Source organism: Apiospora aurea (genome assembly GCF_038362705.1).
Source record: "Apiospora aurea strain CBS 24483 chromosome Unknown utg000006l_segment0_segment0, whole genome shotgun sequence".
NCBI classification, from domain to species: Eukaryota; Fungi; Ascomycota; class Sordariomycetes; order Amphisphaeriales; family Apiosporaceae; genus Apiospora; species Apiospora aurea.
The window spans coordinates 4,529,140-4,552,502 of record NW_027117393.1 but is presented as its reverse complement, the minus strand read 5'-3'; the positions used below and the strand labels follow the sequence as shown (position 1 = coordinate 4,552,502).

The following is a 23,363-nucleotide window of genomic DNA, read 5'->3' as shown; positions in this document are numbered from 1 at the left end:
TGCCTGTCAGCGTGCCCGCCTCTCATCACTGCACCACCTACCCTACACTCCTTGCTCCTCACATCCGTGCCTTCCTCACTCGAGATGGACAGCCCAACATGACAGCACAACCACAATGATCCTCAGCACACGTCTCGGGTCCCAATCCAGCGATTGCCAGCACCTTTTTGGACCGCCGTCGTGCTCATCATCGGTCATTTTCGTGTGTACAATTCGACGTTTGACATTCCTTCGTGGCAACGCAACAACAACAAGCATTTGACCTCAGCCTGAATTTCGGAAGTCCAAGCCAGCGCTGGGCCAGCATTTCAATGGACGACCGGCACGCTCATCATGGGTCATTGATGTTACAACTTGTGCTTTTCTTTCTTCGCTTCCTCTTTTGTCCCTGCCTTCATGTCTCCTGCCCTTCTATCTGCTGGAATCACCCATTCAGAAAGATGAACAAATCAACAGCAGGTAAGGGGTTGAAGAGGAGACCAGTTTGATGAAACATTGTTATGATTAGATTGTGTACAATTCCGAGGTCCTTGGGGCACAGCTTATGCTGACCCCCAGAAAAAAAACTGAACAGGTTCGCGGTCAATTGGGCTCCCTTATATACGATCGACTTTTCGGACCACGGCCAAATATTCTCCGCCCACCGAACATCGAGGGGATTTTGGGTGCTCTATGGGGACCGCTGTTGGATGGTTTCCTTTGCTGTTAGGTTTGAAGCACGTTTGGATCGGTGGGTGAGCCAGAGCAGAAGTTGAGGCCATTTGTGAGGAAGGTGCAAAAGGGGGAGAGTGGGGCTTTGTACAGTACACAGCGAGGTGGAAGTTGGATGCCTGGTGTATTGGGTAGAAGATGTCATTTTCTTGAATCAACCATTGGAGCTGTGTCCTCTTTCGCTTTTCAGTGTCTTGCCATGCGGTGATCGCGATAATTATGTGGTGTTTGGTAGAACCCATGTTTCCGAATACGTGTGATAGTCGTTGAAGGTACGATGATGGAAATGCAGGCAAACACAGAAATCCTCATTAGCAATGCACCCATTGGTAAATGTACACCACTAGCTAGTTTTTGCTAGCATTAAATTGCCCGCCTCCCATGGCGGTTCGATTAGGTACCTAAGGCGTAGAATTGAACACCCGGTGGATGTTGAGTTGGTTTCCAAGCTATGTGTTCACCGTCGTGGCCTTGATCCTACCCGTGATGTCGTTGGAAACCGATCAACAATCTGGGCGACCCGTAATATTTCCAAATTCATCCAATATCATGCTGTCTGTTTCATCTACCATGGATGTTGTCAATGTTGGCAGCAGACCATGCCACATGAGTTCGCCAGCGACAGGCACAACCTACCCTCACCCGATTGAAACGACCGAACTCAGCGACTAGGTTTGTCCCAAAAACATGCTGAGAACAGCTCGAGGCTCTACAGCAGACTTCCGGTCCGTCTGTAAAAACCGTGTACCGTTGGGATATAGTTTCGAAGCGGCCAGATTGATCGTGACCGTCACACCACAGGCTGGCCTCGAGAAGGACTGTGGCCTAGCTCCTAGCCCGGCCTGATACAGTACAAATTTCTCGAGTAAATCAACCCCTTTCCCACACACAGACCATGCTCTCGCTTGTATGTGCTCCAATAGGAAGAAAATCCGTCATCGCTTAGTAGATACGCGACCCTATTGACCTGCTCGGACCTCCTAAGGGCGATGGTCGCATCGCACCCGAGCAAGCGATGTCCCCAGGGCCACTCCCATCCCATCCGGAGAACCAGAAGAGGATAAATCCGACATCACTCGGCCGAGGGAGACATGTAGCCCACATACACATCTGGCGACGTAGTATTCGATCTGGCATCCATCGGTGGTAAATCCGCAAGAAGGTCAAAGCAGACCTCGCATCAGACTAGATCCCACGTCGCCCAGCTGCAGTTGTCATGATCTTGGACCCTCTTACGCATGAAACATGTCAACCATGCTCTGCTCTTCGTGTGTCGATCCCTTCCACTACTTAGCCGAGGCCCCGCCTCCCCCGGCCTGCCACCAGCTCGGCAGAGACATACCTTGCATGATCTTATACGCTGCATACAGTGGTGGGTTCACTCTCACGGATGAGTCCATGCCGAGGAGGCTCCGTGCGAAAGCGAGAGCCGGCCGGGGGAAGGGAGGAGACCACGATCGCCCCGGCGCTGGTCCCCCTTCGGTTGCATGCAGGTGATGCGCATGGCTCGTCAGATTACATGACTTCCCGGGTTCAGGTCCGACGGCGGAGGCTGCAGTACACATTAAGCCCGCCGAAGTGCCGAGAAGACATCAAGCATTCGTGAGAAAGGAAATTGGGAATGCTCTTGGGACCTGTTGATGAGCGATCCACGTCTCGTCTTTCAAGCACGCAGGGGCCCCTTTCCGGTGAGACTACATAGCAGGCAGGTAGGTAGCGGATGAACCAGATGATGTCAACCCGGGGTATGTAACCAATCACCAGGGTCAGGGTCAGGGTTGTCTTCAGAGGCCAGCTCCTATAAGCCGAAGCTGGGCAAGGAGGATGTGTCTTCCAGGGCTCCTTGGGTTTTGAAGCAGCACATGGCGGGTGATGTAAGTCAGGGCCAACCAGGTACCGAAACACACTTGGATCTATCATAATCGCCTGCAATGAAAGGAGAGAGGAGAAGACCTATCAGATGATCGACTTCACCATCAAACTAACTAGTCTAGCCAGTTCGCTGGAGAAACGTCAAAGCACTTTTGCGGGTATCGAATACCAAGGAACCTGTCTTTCAGAGAGGGTCCATCGGTCCATATGTCAATATCGTTTGGATGATGCCGAGATTCCCGCTGACAGATCATGTTAGTAGCTTACCGTATCTTCTGAGCATATGAACTAGATCCGACCCGTATGAACTAAACTGGCGGATACCCACGTACAGGCACTGCCGAGATGGAGCGAAGTAGGCGAGGAAATACCATGATTGCCGAAGACGGCGACCTGGCTCCATCGTAGGCGTTGGGAAACGGCGATGCTAGTTTTAACGTGCTCAAGCTACTCAAGCTACTTGAGCTAAGAGAGGGAGCTAGAAGCCGTACGGTAGTTGTGGCCGTCGCTAGATCCTACTAGTTGGGTAGCCTTTTCCTCTGCCTATCCAGAAATGTGATTTTCGGCTACAGCTACGGATGCTTTATCCATCTCGTGTGTGTTCTCAGATTTCTTGTTGTTGGTAAGTAGCTGTCCAGGATGCCCCATTGACCAAGGGCGCTTATGTTGTCTCACAGGAGGCGAAGAAAAAAGCAATGTAAGCTGCAACCACGTTAAGATAGGGCGATGGAAGTGTTTACGTGATTAGATATATTCCACACCGGTCATATTGACCTTCTTGTCCATTTATAATAGCAAGCAGCCATGCCTTGCTTCCTATCGTTCACCGTGTGTTGGTTCCTTTTCGCTTCGGTGCGGGCGTGATCATTCAAGGCCGGAAGCCAAGGAGAGAGATGAGATTGATGAGAAAAGAAAGATGGGAAGAAACATCCCTACCATTGGCTACAGACCGGCTACTATAAGTCGCGCTATCGGTCTAGTTGCCGACTAGTTCGTGGGCCACTTCATCGAGCTGAAGTCCACCCCCTCCTCCACCCCCAACGTGGCCGAGAAAGAAGCAAAAGGCGGCTTGTTCCGTATCTTGCCTCGCTTATATGCCCAATCTCCACTTGAGATGAAGGGATTTCACAGCTTCATATTTGGAATAAGTGCCGAAGAGTTCTATGGCCGGAGAAGAAAACTTGATTTGCCACGTCCCTGTAACCGGTCTGCTTGTGCCATGCAGTGTATCCCTGGCTAGCGTGGGCTACGGCCACTGGGAGGAGACGAACGGGGTACGGTCGAAGTTGGTCTATTCGTAGATAGGGATAATCGTGATCGTCGATGGATTGAGCAGCAAATATGTGAGGGATCAAAGGTGTAGTAACACTGAAAATGAAGTCGAAATAAGAACACTGCGTACGTATTCTTGTCACCGTGATGGCATCTTTGCCGAAATCTAGTTGTATGTAGGTCGGATCCCTGGCGTCGATCTCCCCCCTTCGCGTAGCTGTGCTGTTACCCCATTGGTCCCAGCTTGCAACCCCCTGTGCTCACCGAGCGAGATAAAAGCCAGGTCAGGTCGCTCAGGGGTCAATACTTTCCAGCTTTAGTGTGAGTCAAGCCGCCGGGCTCCCTGAGACAATCCAGCCCCCCCTGCTCGGTACTCAATCTGGTGTGACATGTAAGCTGTCAACCAATCTTTGTCTCTGCCCATAGAGCTAGGGCTCTTCAAAAGTGTCCATCGTTGCTTGTCAAGATCTAAATCATCCACCGATCGGACACACTAGGACTAGACGTGTGCCGCGGCAGGTCAGTTCCGTAGATGGACGTTTAATGATAGGATAAGAAGTCCCGATATGCAGAACCTTGCTCTTCATTCAGGAATGACTGGATTGACAGTTCAAGTGGAACTACCAGTTACACCTGATACATTCCTTGTGCACTGCATTAAAAATCATCTGCAGTAAGGTCGTCAATCTTGCGCCGCGAGATCTCACAACTTATCAGCCTTCTGTCATCCTACAGGGCTGGGGATCAGAGACAGCGCACGCCATACCAAGGCGAGTGAGTGTGCCGAACAGAAACAAATCTCCGGGCCGGGCTTTTTTGGATTGCATGCCCGCATAAGCGACCTGCCCGGTCAAGATACGCAAGGAGGTGTAGCCCAGCCTTTACGCCACGCCCTGCCCTCCCCCAAAAAGCAATGCGATGGATGTGGTGATGCCGCACGCCCGTCCACAGATCCTGGGACACATCCTGCGCCTAGGTTCATCTGGCCCCCCCACTGCCAGATCCCATGACCTGTCTCCATCCTCCATACAGCTCGCTCGAGCACACTCACTCACTTTTACTTGATCTGATTTCCGTTGTTCTCCTCCTATGATGGAGATGTCTCTCCACGCGTTGGGGGCCCAATAGCGGTCGCTCTCCCCACCCCCTTGTTAGTCTAGGCACCACATCGTAACTGGAAAGAGATAGAGTCCAACCGGGAACGTCATGTCAGAAAAGCCCCAGCCGACCTGTAATTCTTGTTTCAGACTCAGGGCTGGCTGGCCAATGTGTACGTGCGCTCGGGGAGGGCAAGCCATAGATCGAGCCTGGCGATCCTTTGACTCTTTCTCATATAGACGTGAGGAGGTCCGTCGCCTTTGTTCCCATCCAAGAGGGAAAAACGTACCTTGGGGACTGAAACCGCTACGACGATCCCATATAACTCTGCAGCAGTCGAAGAGCCTTCCTGGGGTTCACGTCTGCCCACTCTCGACCGAAGCTTGTCGACACCTTCGGTGAGACACAATCATCATGTCGACCCCAGACGAGCTGCTCCAGCAGTATCAAGGCCAAATCGTACCTCGCTCCTTCAATGCCGGATTCGTCACCCTGAGCTACATCATCTCCCTGATCGGGGCGGCGGCCACCTTGGAGTTGATGAATCGTCGGACGTCCCGCAATGGATTCTTCAACCACTTCCTCCTCGTCAGCAGCTCCATCACCATGGGGGTATTGCTATATGGTGCATGGTAAGTAGTGTGTCTGAACCAGCCAACTGCAATACCAACAAGGAATTTCCGGCTGACCAGGTACCGCCAGCATTACATCGGCAACCGAGCGATCGAACTCGCGGACGGCCAACTCGAACTCCAGATCGCCTATTCGGCTGGCTTTACTGCGTTATCCTTCTTCATCCCCATACTGGTGCTCCTTCTCGCATTCGTAGCTGCTGGTACAAACCAGGTGTCATGGTATCGAATCGGGGGTGGCGGGAGTCTGGCTGGAGGTGCCATATGCGGAAGTAAGTGGGATCCTGAACTTGTCCCTTATGCTGTGAGGCTAGTTAGGAGGACTGGTGTTTGGTGTGGTCGGCCATGTTGATACGTACCCCGAGACATCGTTCTGTGCCACCATCATCACCGACAAGGATGCCCGCTAACCCAATGTGATGCAGTGCATTACCTCGGAAACGCCTCTATCGCGAACTTCACATGTGTATACAGCACAGCCAACGTCGTAGGCAGTGTACTAATCGCCATGGCCGCCAGTACAGCCGCCCTGTCGCTCTTCTTCCTCTTCCGGGCCTCGTGGACGGGATCGTGGTGGAAGAGAGGCATCTGCGCCGTCGTCCTGGCCGGGGCTGTGTCCGGGATGCACTGGTGTGCCTCCATGGGAACTGAGTACCGCCTCGACCGTCTGAATTCGGGCACGAACCCCTTATCACGCAACACGACCGTCATCGTCGTGATCTGTCTGTCGGTAGCCGCATCGTTGACGCTCGCCGCTACAGCCATCTGGACCGCTCACGTCATGAGGAAGACCGCGACCAAGGCCCAGCAGATCGTGCTCGCCGCTGCGGTATTCGATCGGGCGGGACGTATACTTGTTACCCCAGATGGTCTACTGCCGAGCGAGAAGGTTACCGACACCTATATCGAGAGGACGCACGACGACGTGTTCAACGTGGCGAATCCCCTTTTCCACTGGATGTACCGGGTATCGAGGAACTGGTCGGGTGTCAGCGGCTTGATTGACAGCATGGCCGACCACCTTGCCGGTCTGCCTCGAAACAGGAGGGATGGCAGGGCTCGACTGATCGACGAGGACGGACGGTTAGTCGACAACTACGACGTCGTTTTCCGCGAGCTCTTCTGCCTCGCGGCACAGGGACTGGCGGAGAAGACCAGGGAACAGCTCGCCAACGTCGGGATCCTCTGGGACGAGATCTTGCCCACCGGTGCCCTCGCACCTCGACCTGCGTCCCCTGTTATGAGGGAAAGGCCAAGAAGCGAGACCGCTACAGAGAAGAGTATGGAAGACGCTGCCGAAAAGGGAGAGGGCTGGAGGTCCAGACACGAGTACTCTCGTGGTTCACTCATGTTCTTGGTGCGGCGCCTCGACAAGTCCCGGGACGTAGAGAAGCTCGAGGCGGCCGGGTATCGATTCGCTGACGTGAGCCAAGTATCACATATCATCAGCTCCAGCATGCAGATCAAATCACAGAACGTCGATTCTAAGCTGATGGATATGGCCGCATTTGCCGAAGAGAAGGCCATGATGGAGCCGGGAGTCCACATGGGCTTCTTCGGTGTCCAGGCCCGAGTAGGCGGCGGGTTTGACATTGTTGTCCGGAGAGGTGCCCGAAACCTGCTGCCGACAGTCCAGATGGCGGAAGAGCCACTGGAGCCGTGGCAGTTGGATTTCGTTCGCCGGCTCGATGGGTTGAGGGTCACAACACTCGTCTCCAACTTGAAGGAGAGCAAACGAGTAACGCCTGCGTTATCGCTCTTTGCCACCAAGATCTCCAAATCCGTCGAGATTTTGCGGGCGCTGGTCAAGAACCCCATCTTCGACGAGGCGACCCTTACGGCCAGGGTGGTGCAAGTCCCATGCAGGGCGCCCTTCGGATCCTCGTCGGCCAATTCCTGCACCATGGTTAGCTTGAAGGTTGTCATCCCCATTCACGTCAACGTCTTGAGTCCCCACTGCGACCTCATGCCACTGAGCTTCTTCAAGGTCCAGCAGCTGGTTTACAAGGACTCGCCGCAGCACATCGACTTTGCACGATCGATACACCGCGAACTTGCGCCGATCGTCAACGCCAGGAATCCGCACGCAACTTCGCCGGCTTCTCGTCGTAACAAGTTCTTCATGCATCCGATACCGTCGGCTTCTGACCATTCCGTTGACGATAACGGACACTCGACCCCGACCAAGACCCGGACGAAATCAATCGCGGCTTCTACCAGTTCGGTCAGCACGCTGTTGTGGACGAAGGCCGAAGCAGAGCGGCGGTTGGGCGACATTCCATCTGACAGGTCTCTCGTGCCCAAGACGGACAGCCAAGAGCCGTCTGCACTTGGTGGCATCATGGTCTCGCAGGAGATCAAGGTGGTCCGTGAAGTGGAACGAGCAGCTCAGCCCGCCCAGTCAGAGGGCAAAGGCCATGCGGGAGGAGGCTCGAGCAAGAAGCATGCATCCGACTCATCGGTCATGGAGATGCAGCCTGTGGCTCGGCGAGATCCAGAGGTCCATGTGGGTTTGAAATTCGGGTCAGCTACGATTGAGAGTCACAAGAGCGGCGAGGCGGTTTCTTTTGTCGACGATCTTTTTGCTGTGTGTGTTGGCAACCGACACGGAGTTTAACAAGTTGTGTAAACTTATAATGAACGACGTATTAGAGATATAGCCCGCCAGGGTGAGAGTAAAGATTGAGCGCTGTGTAGGGAACGATACCCAAGGAGCTTGTGGCAGCCACGCGGCGCATGCGTAATGTATGTACAGAATGATGCTTGATGAGGCATGGGAATGTGTATAATCAAACAACCATCTATAAGTGCAAGGGACCAACCATCGTGACTCTTGTTTACCCCTGTGATAAATCGACTGCAAGGTGTGTGCGTGCCATGGATCTGCCAAAGTGTTGGAGGCTGCGAACTCGGACCCTTTTGAAGCAGCTTTCTTAAGGTTTACCCCCCAATTTCCCGGAACCCCCCTTTTAACCTTGGCTACTATGCTGCATGCCCTTCAAACATGAATGTTTCTTGGGCACCAAATTCAAATATGATACGCATTTCAGATTCATGGATTTGCACGATGGGGTCCAGTTTACTTTGCCAATACCAGAAACCTCCCGGAGCAAACCTCCTAAGCAGATCGTCTGGGTGTCTGTGTCGGGGATAATGAGCCAAGCAAAAGCAAAGCCAATAGCCTGATGGGGTTGCTATATTACTGCCGCATCGTGATCACAGGAGGAACTTGTAAAACGAATTGAAGCGGAGACTCTCCACTGGGGAAACAACCAATTCATGGAGTTGCACTCTGGAGAAGAAAAGGCCAACCCTGGTCACTGCCACCGCATCCCGGACGGACGCATCCCAACCAACACCACCGCCACCATGACAACCGCCAAAGCCAAAAATAAGACGGCGTGGACGGGAGAGAGGGGAGGACGCCACAAGCCACGGCAGAAACGGCCGACGACGCGAGTCACTTACGACAGAGCCCCGGATCTTGAGTAAGAAGAAGGAAGATTGTAAAACCCACCGCAGTCCACAAACAGGTCGTCAATGATGACATGTGGGCGGGTGAACTCCAGCTAAAACTCCAAACCTCCAAGCCCCAACTCCACCAACTGCACCCCCCATCCTGCCATCCCCAGCCCAATTGACGGGCAGTCCTTGCTGACAACTGGCCCAACAGGCCATATCAATTGCAGTGAGTAACACTTCCGAGCGAACATTCACCCGCGCGACCACAGTAAGGAAGGCGAATCCTGGGCAGCGTGCACTCGGGCCTGGCACCTAACGCCGTGTTTTACGGGGCGGCTTCTCCACGGGCCGGCCTTACTGGGGACAGACTTCCCCATAACTTCTGCGCGTTACCCATAACTTGCCCGACATGGTTTAGAATCGCCATGTCGATTGCGTCGTTCAGGCCTGCCCGGAACCGGTCTTCCTTGGTCCCTCACGTCTCAGTGTCCCTCCTGTCTCGAAGAAGGGGGCTGACCTACCAGGCTCACCAGAGAGGGACACCGTAGCCAGGTAGCAGTAGACACCAGATATTGGTTTGGCCCCAGTTTCATTTGCGCCGTTCTGTTGGCGACGACTGGAAAAAAACGTCCTAGGTCGCAGCAGGCATAAACCCACGATAACTCGCGCGACGTCATCGTCCCATCTAGCACAAAACTCGTCCCAATTCGTGTCAATTGCGCCTTACCGACCTGCTTTTTTCACTTCTAGCTTTCTAGATCCAGACCGTCGCGCTCCATCTGAGCTTAATATCCCTTTTTTGGCGTTGGTTGTGCCGTGCAGCGCAAGCTTTTGACGTTTTTCCTTCTCAGGTCACATCGCCTCCTGTATTCTTATCTAGCTCAAAGCAGCAGCTGCCGCATTCTCGGTTGTCAGCAGCTTATCTCTAGCTCCAGCATTGCCGAGCAAGCTGTTCCTCCGCGACCAGCCAACAGTCCCAGTCCCCCCAACTCCTTCTACGGACTTCACACCCCGGGTAATTTGACTCAATTCCGTCAATCCGGCCACCAGAGAATGTCGAGATTCCAACGAGCCGCTGGCGCCCTCCGGCGCATAGCGCTGCCTACCACCGCCGCCACCGTCGGTGGTGGTGCGCTTCTCTACCTTGCCTACCGACCCCGAAACATCCCCGGCTATGATAGCGCGGCCGTACCGCCGCCCTTCCTGGACGCCGATGGCACCTTCAGAATGCCCCGCTTCCCCAAGGTGAAGTCGAGGTTAGAACAGATCGAGGATCTGAAGAAGAGCTACAACCCTAATGAGGAATACGACATGCTAGTAATTGGTGGCGGTGCGACAGGTGCCGGCGTGGCCCTGGACGCCGTGACGAGAGGCCTGAAGGTCGCCATGGTGGAACGCGATGATTTCAGCAGCGGCACAAGCAGTAAGAGCACCAAGCTGGTCCACGGTGGTGTGCGGTACTTGGAAAAGGCCGTGTGGAATCTGGACTGGAACCAGTACCAACTCGTGCGCGAGGCGCTGAAAGAGCGCAAGTACTTCCTCCAGACTGCCCCCCATCTCAGCTCCTGGCTTCCCATCATGCTGCCTCTGGACCAGTGGTGGAAGGCTCCCTACTACTGGGCGGGTACCAAGTTCTACGATTTCCTCGCTGGCAGCGAAGGTATCGAGAGCTCGTACTTCCTGACGAGGAGCAAGGCCATTGATGCTTTCCCCATGCTCAAGAAGACCGACCTCGTCGGCGCTCTGGTTTACTACGACGGTGCTCACAACGACTCCCGGATGAACGTGTCCTTGGCTATGACGGCTGCCGTCTATGGCGCCACCGTGGTCAACCACGCCGCCGTGTCCAGCCTCATCAAGGACGCCAACGGCAAGCTGTGTGGAGCTACCATCAAGGATTGCATCCCCCAGCGCGATGGCAAGAGTGCCGGTGAAGACATCACTGTCAAGGCCAAGTGCATCATCAACTGCACCGGTCCTTTCACCGACTCGATCCGCAAGATGGACGACCAGGAGTGCAAGGAGATTGTGGCACCTGCCTCTGGTGTGCACGTCATTCTCCCCGGATACTACAGCCCGGCAAACATGGGTCTGATCGACCCCCAAACTTCCGACGGACGCGTCATCTTCTTCCTGCCGTGGCAGGGCAACACCATTGCTGGTACTACTGATGAGCCTACCACCATCTCCCAGAACCCCCTCCCCGACGAGAAGTCCATCCAGTGGATTCTCAACGAGGTCAGCCACTACCTGTCCCCTGATATCACTGTCCGCCGTGGCGATGTCCTCGCTGCCTGGTCCGGTATCCGCCCCCTGGTGAAGAACCCTAAGGCTTCCAACACGGAGTCGTTGGTGCGAAACCACCTGATCGATATCTCCGAATCTGGCCTCGTGACTTGCGCCGGAGGCAAGTGGACCACCTACCGCCAGATGGCCGAGGAGTGCGTCGACGAGGCCGTCAAGGAGTTCAACCTGCCGACTAAGCCTTACCCCATGGCGCCCCGCGTCAGCGGCACCGAGGCCATCGACGATGGCGCCATCCTGAACGGCGCGTGCCAGACGCATAACGTCCGCCTGATCGGCGCCCACGGCTTCAGCAAGACGCTCTTCATCAACCTGATCCAGCACTTCGGCGTCGAGACCGAGGTCGCCAAGCACCTGACCGAGTCCTACGGTGACCGCGCCTGGACCGTCGCCGAGCTGTGCAAGCCCACCCACAACCGCTTCCCCGCCCGCGGCGAGCGCATCGCGCCCCTCTACCCCTTCGTCGACGGTGAGATCCGCTACGCCGTTCGCCACGAGTACGCCCAGACCGCCGCCGATGTCCTGGCGCGCCGCACCCGTCTCGCCTTCCTGAACGCGCAGGCTGCTCTTGAGGCCATGCCCCGCGTCATCGACATCATGGGCGAGGAGCTCGGCTGGGACTCCAAGCGCAAGGAGCACGAGTGGAAAGACTGTAAGTTTCTATCAAATCACAAACTCCCATTCATTGTTTCCTTGATTGCTAACATGTGTTCACTACAGCCCTGGCCTACCTCCAGTCCATGGGTCTCCCCGAGCCCATGCTCACCGTGACCCGCAAGCAGGTCGAGGGTAAGAAGCTCGACTTCCTGACGCCCAAGGAGCACCAGATGTACTCCCGTCACGATGCGCCGATCCCGGCAAAGGCCTCCTAGGCGTCTAAATTCCTGGAAAAGAAAGGATGATGAATCAAAAAGCTGTGGTCTCTGGTTTCTTGTTTGACGATATTGGGCATGGGACGTTTTGGTGTTCTAGAGCTGGGTTTGGATTCTCCGAGGGCCGGGAGTAGCAGAGGAGCCGTCTCTGGGCTCCTTTTTTTGATTGTGAAGGCGTGTTTTCATGAATATGACTTTGTATAGTAGTCGTATGCCGAGTAGAGATTATACCAGTACGCCCTAACCCGACCAACCAACCAAAATTCCTATAATCCGGTGTGTTGGGTATACCTTTTATGCATCGTGAATCGAGAGACAAAGAAACAGATTTCATTACCAGGTGCTTTCGAGGAAGAATGATGCCTAGTAGCAATACATAATTCCCTAGGTGCCCAATGCCTTTCCATCAACCCAGTTCATTCCCTGGTCATGCCAATTCTGTAAACCCCGATGGACAAAAACACCGGTTTTCTCTTCGCCGCGATCGGCAATCGCGATCCTTTCGGGATCGTCAACTTTAGGACAGAAACTAAAATACATCATTACAACACTATCTCCACACCCCTTCTAGTAGCGTGGCCGGCCCCCCACGCTGTTATGTTATGTGTGAGTACTCAGTCACCACCCGAGAACGACTTGTCGTGGTGGGTGCAGATCACGGCATGCGCCATCTTTCGCATGGCGCACCGCGAGCACCACTCCCTCGACTTTGGTGTAGAACTCTCCTGCCCCTCCTCCCCGCCGCGTCGCAGTAGTCGTCTTCGGCGCTCCTGGAGACTGGGCTAGAGTTTCCAGGGCTCGGTTGTGGGTTGGTCGCATCGTAGGCACAGGGCTGAGGAGGACGGCGACTGTGGTTGTCGTGGACTGTTATCGTTGTTACGGTCCGCGTTGTTGTCGCGGTTTCCTGGGGGTGCTGCTGGCATCGATTTCCATCTTCCTAGCCGCTGTCGAAGTCCCGTGGCCATTGGTGCTGGGGTTTGCCGCTGCCGCGTATTTATGGTGGTGTCAGGAGGCGTGGCGGTAATGGTAGGCGGCGCGAAGAGCCGGGTCCCCCGCACAAAGGGGTGCTGCGCCAGATCCTCGCCGTGGCCTTGGTGCGTGGACCACTCGCCGCGGCGCTGGAGCTGGTGCGCGCGGTCGCTGAGGGCCCAGGGGTGCGACAGCGCCCACGCGTGGTACTCGGGCGGCGTGACGACTTGGGTGTGCGGGGAGAACGGGGGCAGGTGCGGATAGGACTTGGTCTCGGCGAGGATGCGGGCCGTGTCGATGGATTGTCGCCTGGCCGCGGCGGAAGAAGAAAAAGAGGAAGATGAACCCCCGTGGGCGGCGCTGGTGGTGGATTCTTTGCGGCGGTGAAACCAGGCCTGATCATGTTGGTATTGTTGCTGCTGGGCCTGCAGGATGTGGCTTTTGCCGCTGTCGAGGCTGAAGCTCTCCTGACGTCGGAGTCCACCGCTTCGGGTGAGGATCGGGAACTCTTGTTCCTGGGCAACGATGCTGCGGTCTTTGACGTTCTCGAGGTTGCTTTGGTGGGGGTCGTTGCTACTGGCTTTCCGGGCGGCCTTCTTCTAGCTGGCTTCGAGGTCGGGGGTCGAGACTATGCCGCTCCGTAGCGTGGCGATGCTGCGCTGCTCGGTGATGGGGGCGAGTTCCGTGCCGCGGCCGTACAGGAAGGGCGTGAGCTCTAGGCGTGCTAGGGGCGATTCGTAGTTCAGGTCGATGTTCATGAGCCGCGCCGGGGTGGCGGGGCGGAGGAACTGCTTCGTCGTTGCAGTAGCAGCAGCGGTAGCGGGCTCCGGTGCTGTGCGGGTCAGTGTATCCTCGGTGGCACAGATCGTTGACGACGATGCAGGAAACGCGTCAGGCATCGAGCTCAGGATCTCGGACGACGCATGCTCGTCCGAGTCTCGCTTGCGCGGTTTCAAGAGACGAGGGGCGGGGACCGTGTTGGCTATATCGGCGAGTACGGGTGGCGCTGCTGCGTTCGTCGCCATCGTGGGCTGGCGTGGGTGATATAGCTTTTGATGAATATAAGGTTGCATATTGAGGATATTAGCTGGGATGTAGACCTGAAGAAAGCCTGGTGCCAACCAAAGAAGAGGTGATGTTCGCGTCTGGCTCTGGCTATGTGTGTTGATGAGACAAGATAGATCTTTGCGCAGCAAGTCATCGTGTTAGCGAGTGTGGTAGTAACGACTGCGACTTCCTGAAATGCAAGACCGCACACGCCCGATCGAGCTTTCCCTTGCAATACGAAGTTCAGGCTGGGTTCCTCGACCCTCTTGTGCGACTCGCCCGAGGTAAGTACCGTGATGAGTAATCAAGGGGGCTCAGTCGGTCCTGATCGTTATCCGAGACCTGGATGCCGTGCAAGATGGCAGCAGGTTGTTTGTTACGGTGCCTACTCGAGACAAGACTTCCTACACGAGTTCCCAAGTGACGCAGTGCAACGAGTTTGCCGTCACGTCTCCCATGGCCAGAACGCATTGAACGGCTCCTTATGCGAGCAGTGTACTCACCGCGATTCATCCCACATCAATACACCAGCCATAGGTAATCACGGTGACATGTTTCTTCGAAGATTATGTCCCGCCGATGGCTTTGGTACGGTTGTGACACGGTTAGACCACGTCTGGTGGGTTTCTGGTCTTCTTGGGAGCATCACAGCATTCCACTCAAATGGATGTATCACCAAATGGATACATGCTTGATACCATTCTGCTGGAATAGGGTTTTACTTAAGAGGTCTGTTCAACGTTCTACAGACCCAATCGCGATACCAATTCCCATGTGGTGTAGCAAGCAGGAGGCACGTCCTTTGGTAAGTACGCAAGTACCCAGTCGGTAGCTTCGCTTCTTTTCCTCTAGGCTGGGTTTGTGGGTTGATGCCATCGCCAGTCGGTGCTTTCCAAACAGTTGTCAGGTGTCAAGTACAACCCACCAGACCCGACCGTCCATCGTTACTTCCTTATCATTTCAAAGAAACCCCAACTCGGAACCCAACCGAGCGCCAATCTCCCTTCCGTCGGGCCCCAACCGCATCCATTACCTCATTGCGTATGCCCTTAATCGTCACCACGAATACAACAAGTTCCCACGCGAGCCACCAGACCTGGGGCCAACCTCATCGCCATGGCCTCGCCGAATGACAATCCCGCCAAAGGCCCCAGCGGCACTGTCTTGCTGTCGTCCAGTGAAACCGCGCAGAGCGCACCGGGCTCAAGCAACACAGAAATGGGCAAATTGCGTTGCCCGAACCAACCTAACACCCCATCACCATCAGTACTGCCACCGCCGCCCAATGGTGGCTTGGTGGCCTGGCTTCAGGTTGTCGGCAGCTGGTGTCTTATGCTCAACTGTTGGTAGGTCTTTCACGATGATCAGATTGGACGGCGAAAATGGGTTATTGGAGCTGTTTGGGAGATCATGAAAAGCAATCTCGGGCTGACAAATGGATTCCAGGGGAATCATCAACACCTATGGTGTATTTCAAACATACTACCAAACCAAGCTGTTGGCGGATCGGACTCCGTCCAGCATCGCTTGGATCGGCTCTATCCAAGCGTTCCTGCTCCTCTTCGTTGGCGCTCTCACCGGCCCACTCTACGACTATGGCTATTTCCACCACCTTATTGCGGTTGGTTCGTTCCTCATGGTCTTTGGTATGATGATGGTCAGTTTGTGCACCCAATACTGGCAACTCGTCCTGGCACAGGGGATTGTAGTTGGCCTCGGAGGCGGTTGCTTGTTCGTGCCCAGCATTGCCATTCTACCCACGTACTTTTCGACACGTATGGCCTTCACTATAGGTATCGCTGGGAGTGGAAGTGGTATCGGTAAGCTGAAATAACTTGCTTGTGCTGGTGAATGGTCTGCGTGGTCGTCACTAAATCTAACCTTTGTTGCAGGCGGTGTCATATACCCTATCTTATTCCAAGAGCTTGAAGACGATCTTGGGTTTGCCTGGGCCACTAGAGTCATTGCCTTCGTCATGGCTGCCACTCTGAGTGTGCCCCTGGCCGTTATGCGACCTCGACTCAAGCCATCAGCGGTGCGCAAGCTCTTCGATTCTGCAGCATGGACTGAGCGGCCCTATTCTCTCTTTGCGTTTGGTGGCTTCTTTGGGTTCATTGGCATGTACTTGCCTCTGTTCTACGTATCGGTCTTTGCTATTGATCATCACACGTCGTCCCGGTTGGCATTCTATCTCTTGCCAATTATCAACGCCGGATCCATTCTTGGTCGTATCTTCCCCAATGTAAGTTGGTGTCGTGATGCTGGATTGTTGGACATGTGCTAATGCAAATATCTTGGCATGTAGTACGTGGCAGACAAGACCGGTCCCCTGAACATATTCATCCCAACTTGTTTTTCCTTGGCCGTTTTGTCTTTCGCATGGATGGCAATCTACGATGTAACAGGGCTTGTCGTGTTCACTATCGTCTACGGCTTCTTCTCTGGGACTTTCCTGACGCTACCGTTCAGTACCGTCGTCACCCTTAGCCCACATATGGGAGTAGTGGGCGTGCGAATGGGCATGGCTTGTGCTATCGGAAGCTTAGGACTGCTCGTCGGGACGCCCTTGGCAGGGGCTATACTTATACATGGAAAATGGCACGCATTGCAGGCCTTTGGTGGTGCAACACTTCTCATCGCAACCGTGGCTATGAGCGCAGCGAGGATCTCGAAGGTTGGATGGTATCTCACTGCCAAGGCCTGATGCGGGATGGGGAACCAATATCTATACGGCTCTGGGCCTATATGATTTGGATCACACTTGCCTGGAAATCGAGTCGAAGGATGGAGGAAGACATCATACCCTGTTTTTCCATACTTGTTACGCGGACCGATATCTATTCTTGGCTGGCGTGTCGTAATGCACTGATCAAAAGGCTGATCAGTTACATACCTTGTCGATATGTATGACGGTGGTCTAGTTCGAGAGTTAGGCAGTGAGGCTTGGAGACAGCTCTGGGCTATAATTCCTCTAATGCATTCTCTAAGGACCTTTGCTTCAGCGTATGCGCTATTGTGTCGAGAAGTTGAGCTGGGGCGGAGGACTCTGTCGTTGCCCTGAAACCCCTCGGAAGCCGAATTTGGAGAATTGGAGTAGCTGAAAGCCAATACCCGCGGCACTCAACTGCCGGTCGGCCTGCTCAGCCCACAAAATACCCGGTCGAGGTAGACTTCGGCCATTCTTTACGGATGCCGCATTCTCGATCGAGACGAGTCTGCAAGACCACTAACATGGCAACCTGACTTGCTCCCCCGACCGCAGCAGGGGAAGGCTGGTATGAAATGCTTCGACCCAGATGTCTCGGCCGGTCCACACCTACCTCGGGCGCTTGGCATGCCCATTCCCACGGGTTTACGTTGCCAGATGTGCGTCTAGGGCCGCTCACCAAGACCAGCAGTGATGGGCTCGCTTATGCTACGTCGTCGCATAAGAATAAAAGAATCTATCAATGACAAAGGAGAGACATATGCTATCATGCCGCAGAGGCACGTTTCCACGAGGCCCGACCCACTAACGCCGGTATCTAGCCGAACAAATATGGGTTATCGGATGCAGAGGGTGGATCGTGACATCGGCAACTCGACCTTGCCTTGTCCAATACCCAGAATTTGTGACAATACCCCTCACCAGCAAGCAGGCGCCCCTCCCCTACCAAACGGCCGCAGCTGCGCAGGTCAGTCCAGGATGCGTTATGCCGTCTGTGTGCAAAAGGCTGTACAGGGATTCCCCACAGCGTTTGATGAAGGGTTGTTCCCTTTTCGAGAGTGAAGCTATTTATCCCTTGGCGTTCTTGCTCGAACACGTGGTTATATATAGTCCTGCATGAACACCTTCTTCCGCCCGTTTGATACGACCTTGTAGAGTTCCCCTCATTTTTCTGTTTTGTGACTTCCTCCCTCTCTCTATATATATACGCACCGAAAGACCATAGTTGGCGTCAAACCCCCTCTTCCCGGCGACACCTACCTATATCTCCAAAATGGGTTCCAACGTCCCCGACCCCCTATCCCAGGTCGCCTTCTCCAACGTGATCGGCGGCGGGCCCCGCGGCGCGTCCAAGGAGGGCCAGAGCCACCAGGTCGAGGACCCGCGCACCGAGGCCGCGCTCTGGGACGCGCCCGTCGCCTCGGCGCAGGACCTGGACGACGCCGTCGAGGCGGGGCACGCGGCCTTCCAGACGTGGGGGAAGAGTACGCTGGCCGAGCGTACTGAGGTGTTGAACGCTGTCGCGAAGGTGCTCTACGATAACGATGAGCTCTTGACGGGGATTCTGATACGGGAGACGGGGAAGTCGCGGATTATGGCGCATATGGAGGTGCAGAGGGCGGCGTTTCATTATGAGTAAGCATGCTTCCCGTGCGCGTCTAGTGGTACTGTGGAAGACACTTGTTGCATACCGTGGAGAAAGTTGTCATCTGGGTTACGATGAACGTTAGAGAAATGGTCTTGCTAACCTCAGTTTCTTCGGCAGGTATTACGGTACAGACCCCTCCACGAGCTGCGTTTGGTATGTTCGCGTCCTTTGGTACTAACAAGAAAATGATCAAATATAGCCAAGGTCCAGCTCGCCGACGAGATACAGTACGAAGACGACGACATCCAAATCATCGGCACCCACGAGCCCTACGGCGTCATCGGCGCCATCTCCCCCTGGAACTTCCCCCTGATCCTCTCGAGCGTCAAAGTCGCCTCGGCCCTCGCCACGGGCAACTGCGTCATCATCAAGCCGTCCCCCTTCACCCCCTACGCCATCCTCAAGTTCTGCGAGCTCGCCCAGGCCGCCCTGCCCGCGCGGGGCATCTTCCAGGCCCTCAACGGCGGCGCCGACGTGGGCGAGCGCATGACGCTGCACCGAGGCATCGCCCACATCAGCTTCACCGGCACCATCGCGGTCGGGCAGCGCATCATGGCCAACTGCGCGTCGACCCTCAAGAAGGTGATCCTCGAGCTCGCGGGCAACGACGCGGCCGTCGTGACCGACGACGTCGATCTGGACGCCATCGTCCCCCAGGTCGCGCTGGGGTGTCTGTTGCATGCGGGCCAGATGTGCGTCGCGACCAAGCGGTTGTACGTGCACGCGTCGCGCTACGACGCCTTCGTCGCCGCGTTCCGCGCGCACCTCGAGAAGACGTACGTCGCGACCTACGAGGACGCCGACGCGCCGTCGGTGTTCGGGCCGTTGTCGAACCGGGCCAACTACGACCGCTGCCGCGGGTTTGTGGAGGATTGCCGGACGAATGGGTACGAGGTCATTACGGCGGGAGGCGACGTCGCGAAAGAGAAGAAGGGGCTTTGGATGGCGCCGACTATTATCGTGAATCCGCCCGAGGATTCGCTCGTGGTGCGCGAGGAGCAATTCGGTAAATTCTCCTTCTTTCCCTTCTCGTGTAATAATGGCAGGGGGAGGTTTCTTGAAGAGGAAATTAGTAGAAGAGGGAGATCAAGGGATGAGAGAGGAACGAGTCGCGACCATGTACTGACTTACTTGAAACAAAACAGGCCCCGTGGTCCCCATCATGAAGTGGACAAACGAGTCCGACGTCATCGCCCGCGCCAACCTCGACAACGCCGGCCTCGGCGCCTCGATCTGGTGCCGCGACGCCGACCGGGCGCGGAAGCTGGCCCGGCAGTTGGAGACGGGCACAGTCGTGAGTTTTAACCCCGTTCCTTTCCTCCTTCCTTTTTCCTCCCTATCTACGCCCGGAAAATATCGTCTGCTGATCAATCTGCTCTTTGCATCATGTAGTTCATCAACCAGCCGCCGCAGCCGCACCACGCCGGCTACTTCGCCGGCCAGAAATTGAGTGGCGTGGGCGGCGAGCTGGGGAAGCAGGGGCTATTGTCGTACTGCCAGACCAAGTCTCTCCATATCGGGAAGAAGTAAGATAGGAGAGAAGGGGATAATGTTACGTTCATTTTGCTTCAACGTCCCAGTAGGGAGCCTGTGGGCAGACAGGGCAGGCTCACGACCCAGATGTGGTTCGCATGCAACCGCTTATTCTCCAGAACAAGGGGGCAAATCGGGTTGTCATTACAGTGACGGAACGCCCCTGGCTATGAACCAGTTCAAATCAACTGCCTACCTTATCAAAATATCAGGCGTCATAGTATACGAAAACGCAAGAGCGAGTTTTGGCTCAATATAAACCATGTCCATGACTACTATGCTACCATATGAGATCTATCGTTATGCAATGTACAGATATATGTTGCCAATATGTCCTTAGATAAAAAGAAAAACCGACATGAAGTTCGGATTTTGACGAAGTTACACCAATCATGTGACAAGATCTGCTCAAGATACATCTGCCCCCAAGTAAAGGATGACCATCATCTGGGCATGTCGATCTGATGCGCAACGACCATCACGATGATTTCTACAAGCCGGTCACCGAATATTGTGTAGGAGGAAAGCAACCCCGTAGGACTGTTTTCTATATGTCGTCTATGTTTACCAACCAATGATACTGCTTGCCTTGCTTTTTGGGCGAGAATTGTGCCTCAAGTGGACCGGAATCTGACCACCCAGAGAGGATCCTCATGCAGAAAGTTGTCAAATGCATCGTCCCGAGCCAATGCTTTCAACGCCAAATAAATGAAAAACGAAAATGCAGAATGGCGGCAAACTTCAAACCCGCCATGTGCAGAGTCGAGTACTGCCACAAGATGTACTGAACGCCGCTTCCCGAGATGCTAGTGAAAATGAAGCAGCTTACCACTTGAAATGCGTAGGTTGGTCGAATCAGTCGTATTGGAACAGAACGCTGATGGACTCGCCGTGGTGAACACGGCGAATGGCCTCAGCGAACGCCGGAGACACATCCAGGACCTCCAGCTTGGGGCACATCTTCTTGTGCTCTTCTTGGGGAACCGAGTTCGTCACGATTATTCTGTCGATGGCCGAAGCATTGATACGGGAGATGGCGTCACCGCTCAGGACTCCGTGGGTCAAGAGCGCGTACACCATGGTGGCCCCCTCCTTCTTCAACAACTTGGCGGCGCGGGTGATGGTGTTCGACGTATCGGCAAGATCATCGACAAGGACGCACACCTTGTTGGCGACGTCGCCCACAAGCATCATGGTGGCGTTTTGTCGATCCGTGATCTTCGTAGGGCGGCGTTCCTGGCGGGTTTCAGGATTAAGAAAATTTGATGAAAGCGGGCACTTTACCTTGTGAATTAGAGCAAACTCCATATTCAAATTGTCTGCGATCGCGGTGGCTCTCTTGGCACCTCCAGCATCCGGACTGACGACGACGGCATCTCTGAAGTTGGGGATATTCTGTTGTATGTAGCGCTGGAGGAGCGGCCTACCGTACAAGTTGTCCACAGGGATGTCGAAGAAACCCTGGTATTGGGGATCGTGGAGATCGAGGGTGATGATGTGGTCGGCGCCCGAACATGTCAACAAGTCGGCAACAAGCGTTCCAGCTTGCGCGACCCATTGCTTGTAACCGGGCTTTCCCTGGAAGCTGGTGAAGTGGTTGACCTTCTCGTAGTCGTGGGTGGTGAATGAGCCGGGAGTGCGTGAGCTGCCGAGGGTAAGTGATGAGTCGGTGCGCTTGAAATAGCTGTCTCCTCCGTCCATCCCATTGGTCCCGTTGACCCCATTGACTGCGGGCGACGCTTGGACTACGGGCGAATGGATGTTATTCTCGGAGATTTGCGACCTGTTCAGCCTCCTGCTGAGGCCGTCCATGCCATTAGCAAGTCCGGCGCTCTTGGGAATTCCGGGCGCAGGGGTCGCCGGAACGCTCTCGAAAGTGTAGGTGCTGCCTGGCACTGTGGAGGGCTGTTTCGACAGAGGGGCGCCGGCCTTGTTGTAGGGCAGATCCGGTTGGCGAGAGTAGGGGAACAAGGGGAGAACGGCGGTGACTCTCTTGGCGGAACCGGTCTTGCAGGCCGAGATCATGATGCAGAGATCCATGAAGTGGTCATTGACCTTGCCGCCACCTGATTGGATGATGTAGACATCCTTGCCTCGGACAGAGTCCTTGATCTCGCACCTGGTTTCGCCAACCGAGAAGCTCGAGAGGATGCGATCGCCTTGGGGCAAACCAAGGCTATTGCATATGCTATCGACCAACTTTGGGTGGGAGTTGCCCCCCGAGAATGACGATGTTACGGACCATTTTCGTTGTGAGGTTCTGTCTTGGCGTTAAGTTATCGGTGGAGCCGCGGTGTGGTGAGTTTCCAAACTTCGCTTAGTGGTGGGATGCGATACACACAACCAAGAGGATATATAGCGCAGGGAGGCTTGACGGCGTGCGACAGTGATGCCGAACAAGTTGTAGCAGCTCAGGGAGCCGGTCGCGAAGACGTTCAAGTAAGAGAGAAACTAAGCGCTCTCAAAAGATGACGCAGGTATTTGTGATCGAAGGACCCGGTAACGGAGCGCGGCCAGAAAACGCAACAGCCGAGGGTAACCTCAATGCCCTAGAGAATCGAGATTGGCAGGGCGTTTTGTCGGTGAGCAAGTACACCGAGAAGGGTAGAGAAAAAGATTACAGACAAGCTGTGCGATAGAGATGCTGGCCAGGCAAAAGACGAAGGTTAGAGATCCATAACTGGGGAGATGTTTAAAGATACGTCAGAAGATCGAGGGTTTCAGGTTTGGTAGAGAACGAGAACAAAGGAATAGAAAGGGAAGGAAGCACAAGGCCGGCCGGATGAGCGAGACGAGAGGCATTGGATAAAATTTTGGAACTCGGCAACTAGGGTCTTGTTAGGACATGGCATGGCATGGCCATGGGCTGTAGGCAGCTGGGTCTCTCTCTCTTTTTTCCCTCTCGTCCTTCTTGCTCGCTCCGTCTCTACGTTAGATCAATGCAAGCTTGCCAGTGGTTGATACACCGTCGCAACCTCCAGGTCCAGGCTCGACGGACTAAAAGAGACCAGTCAAACTGACTTGCGTCTTTGCGTCGGCTCCTCGTGGTGGGGAAAAACTTTTTTTTCTGTAAAAGTTGCTAAGAGACCCATGGGCGTTTGGGCGTTTGGGCGTTTGGGCGTTTGGGTTTTTGGGGCACGGCTTTGGGGGGGCTTTTGGTGGGGTAAGAGGCACTTAAGTAACGGAAATGCAAAATGTGTATCTGCTGGGGATTGGAGGCTACAGCGGTTGAGCGG

The 23,363-nt window shown here is 54.9% G+C and overlaps 6 protein-coding genes across 6 annotated transcripts; 4 read left to right on the top strand and 2 right to left on the bottom strand.

The window, feature by feature from the left end:
* Nucleotides 1-5,367: 5,367 nt before the first annotated feature.
* PG986_010008 (FAD dependent oxidoreductase-domain-containing protein) lies at nucleotides 5,368-8,202 on the top strand (the record flags this gene model as incomplete). The annotated part of the gene is made up of 3 exons (XM_066846230.1): nucleotides 5,368-5,565; nucleotides 5,656-5,857; nucleotides 6,011-8,202. 3 exons carry the CDS (start codon nucleotides 5,368-5,370, stop codon nucleotides 8,200-8,202), a joined length of 2,592 nt encoding a protein of 863 aa, XP_066698628.1.
* A 1,898-nt stretch (nucleotides 8,203-10,100) lies between these two features.
* Nucleotides 10,101-12,223, top strand: PG986_010007 (Glycerol-3-phosphate dehydrogenase; the record flags this gene model as incomplete). Its single annotated transcript, XM_066846229.1, has 2 exons — nucleotides 10,101-12,003; nucleotides 12,072-12,223. The coding sequence occupies 2 exons, from the start codon at nucleotides 10,101-10,103 to the stop codon at nucleotides 12,221-12,223; spliced, it is 2,055 nt and encodes a 684-aa protein (XP_066698627.1).
* A 782-nt stretch (nucleotides 12,224-13,005) lies between these two features.
* Nucleotides 13,006-14,217, bottom strand: PG986_010006 (uncharacterized protein; the record flags this gene model as incomplete). Its single annotated transcript, XM_066846228.1, has 2 exons — nucleotides 13,006-13,737; nucleotides 13,822-14,217. The coding sequence occupies 2 exons, from the start codon at nucleotides 14,215-14,217 to the stop codon at nucleotides 13,006-13,008; spliced, it is 1,128 nt and encodes a 375-aa protein (XP_066698626.1).
* Nucleotides 14,218-15,355: 1,138 nt separating this feature from the next.
* PG986_010005 (uncharacterized protein) lies at nucleotides 15,356-16,943 on the top strand (the record flags this gene model as incomplete). Its single annotated transcript, XM_066846227.1, has 4 exons — nucleotides 15,356-15,585; nucleotides 15,686-16,059; nucleotides 16,132-16,481; nucleotides 16,545-16,943. The coding sequence occupies 4 exons, from the start codon at nucleotides 15,356-15,358 to the stop codon at nucleotides 16,941-16,943; spliced, it is 1,353 nt and encodes a 450-aa protein (XP_066698625.1).
* A 1,276-nt stretch (nucleotides 16,944-18,219) lies between these two features.
* Nucleotides 18,220-20,124, top strand: PG986_010004 (Aldehyde dehydrogenase; the record flags this gene model as incomplete). The annotated part of the gene is made up of 5 exons (XM_066846226.1): nucleotides 18,220-18,581; nucleotides 18,726-18,747; nucleotides 18,805-19,600; nucleotides 19,740-19,888; nucleotides 19,987-20,124. The coding sequence occupies 5 exons, from the start codon at nucleotides 18,220-18,222 to the stop codon at nucleotides 20,122-20,124; spliced, it is 1,467 nt and encodes a 488-aa protein (XP_066698624.1).
* Nucleotides 20,125-20,982: 858 nt separating this feature from the next.
* On the bottom strand, nucleotides 20,983-22,372 carry PG986_010003 (uncharacterized protein; the record flags this gene model as incomplete). The annotated part of the gene is made up of 2 exons (XM_066846225.1): nucleotides 20,983-22,326; nucleotides 22,370-22,372. The coding sequence occupies 2 exons, from the start codon at nucleotides 22,370-22,372 to the stop codon at nucleotides 20,983-20,985; spliced, it is 1,347 nt and encodes a 448-aa protein (XP_066698623.1).
* Nucleotides 22,373-23,363: the final 991 nt, after the last annotated feature.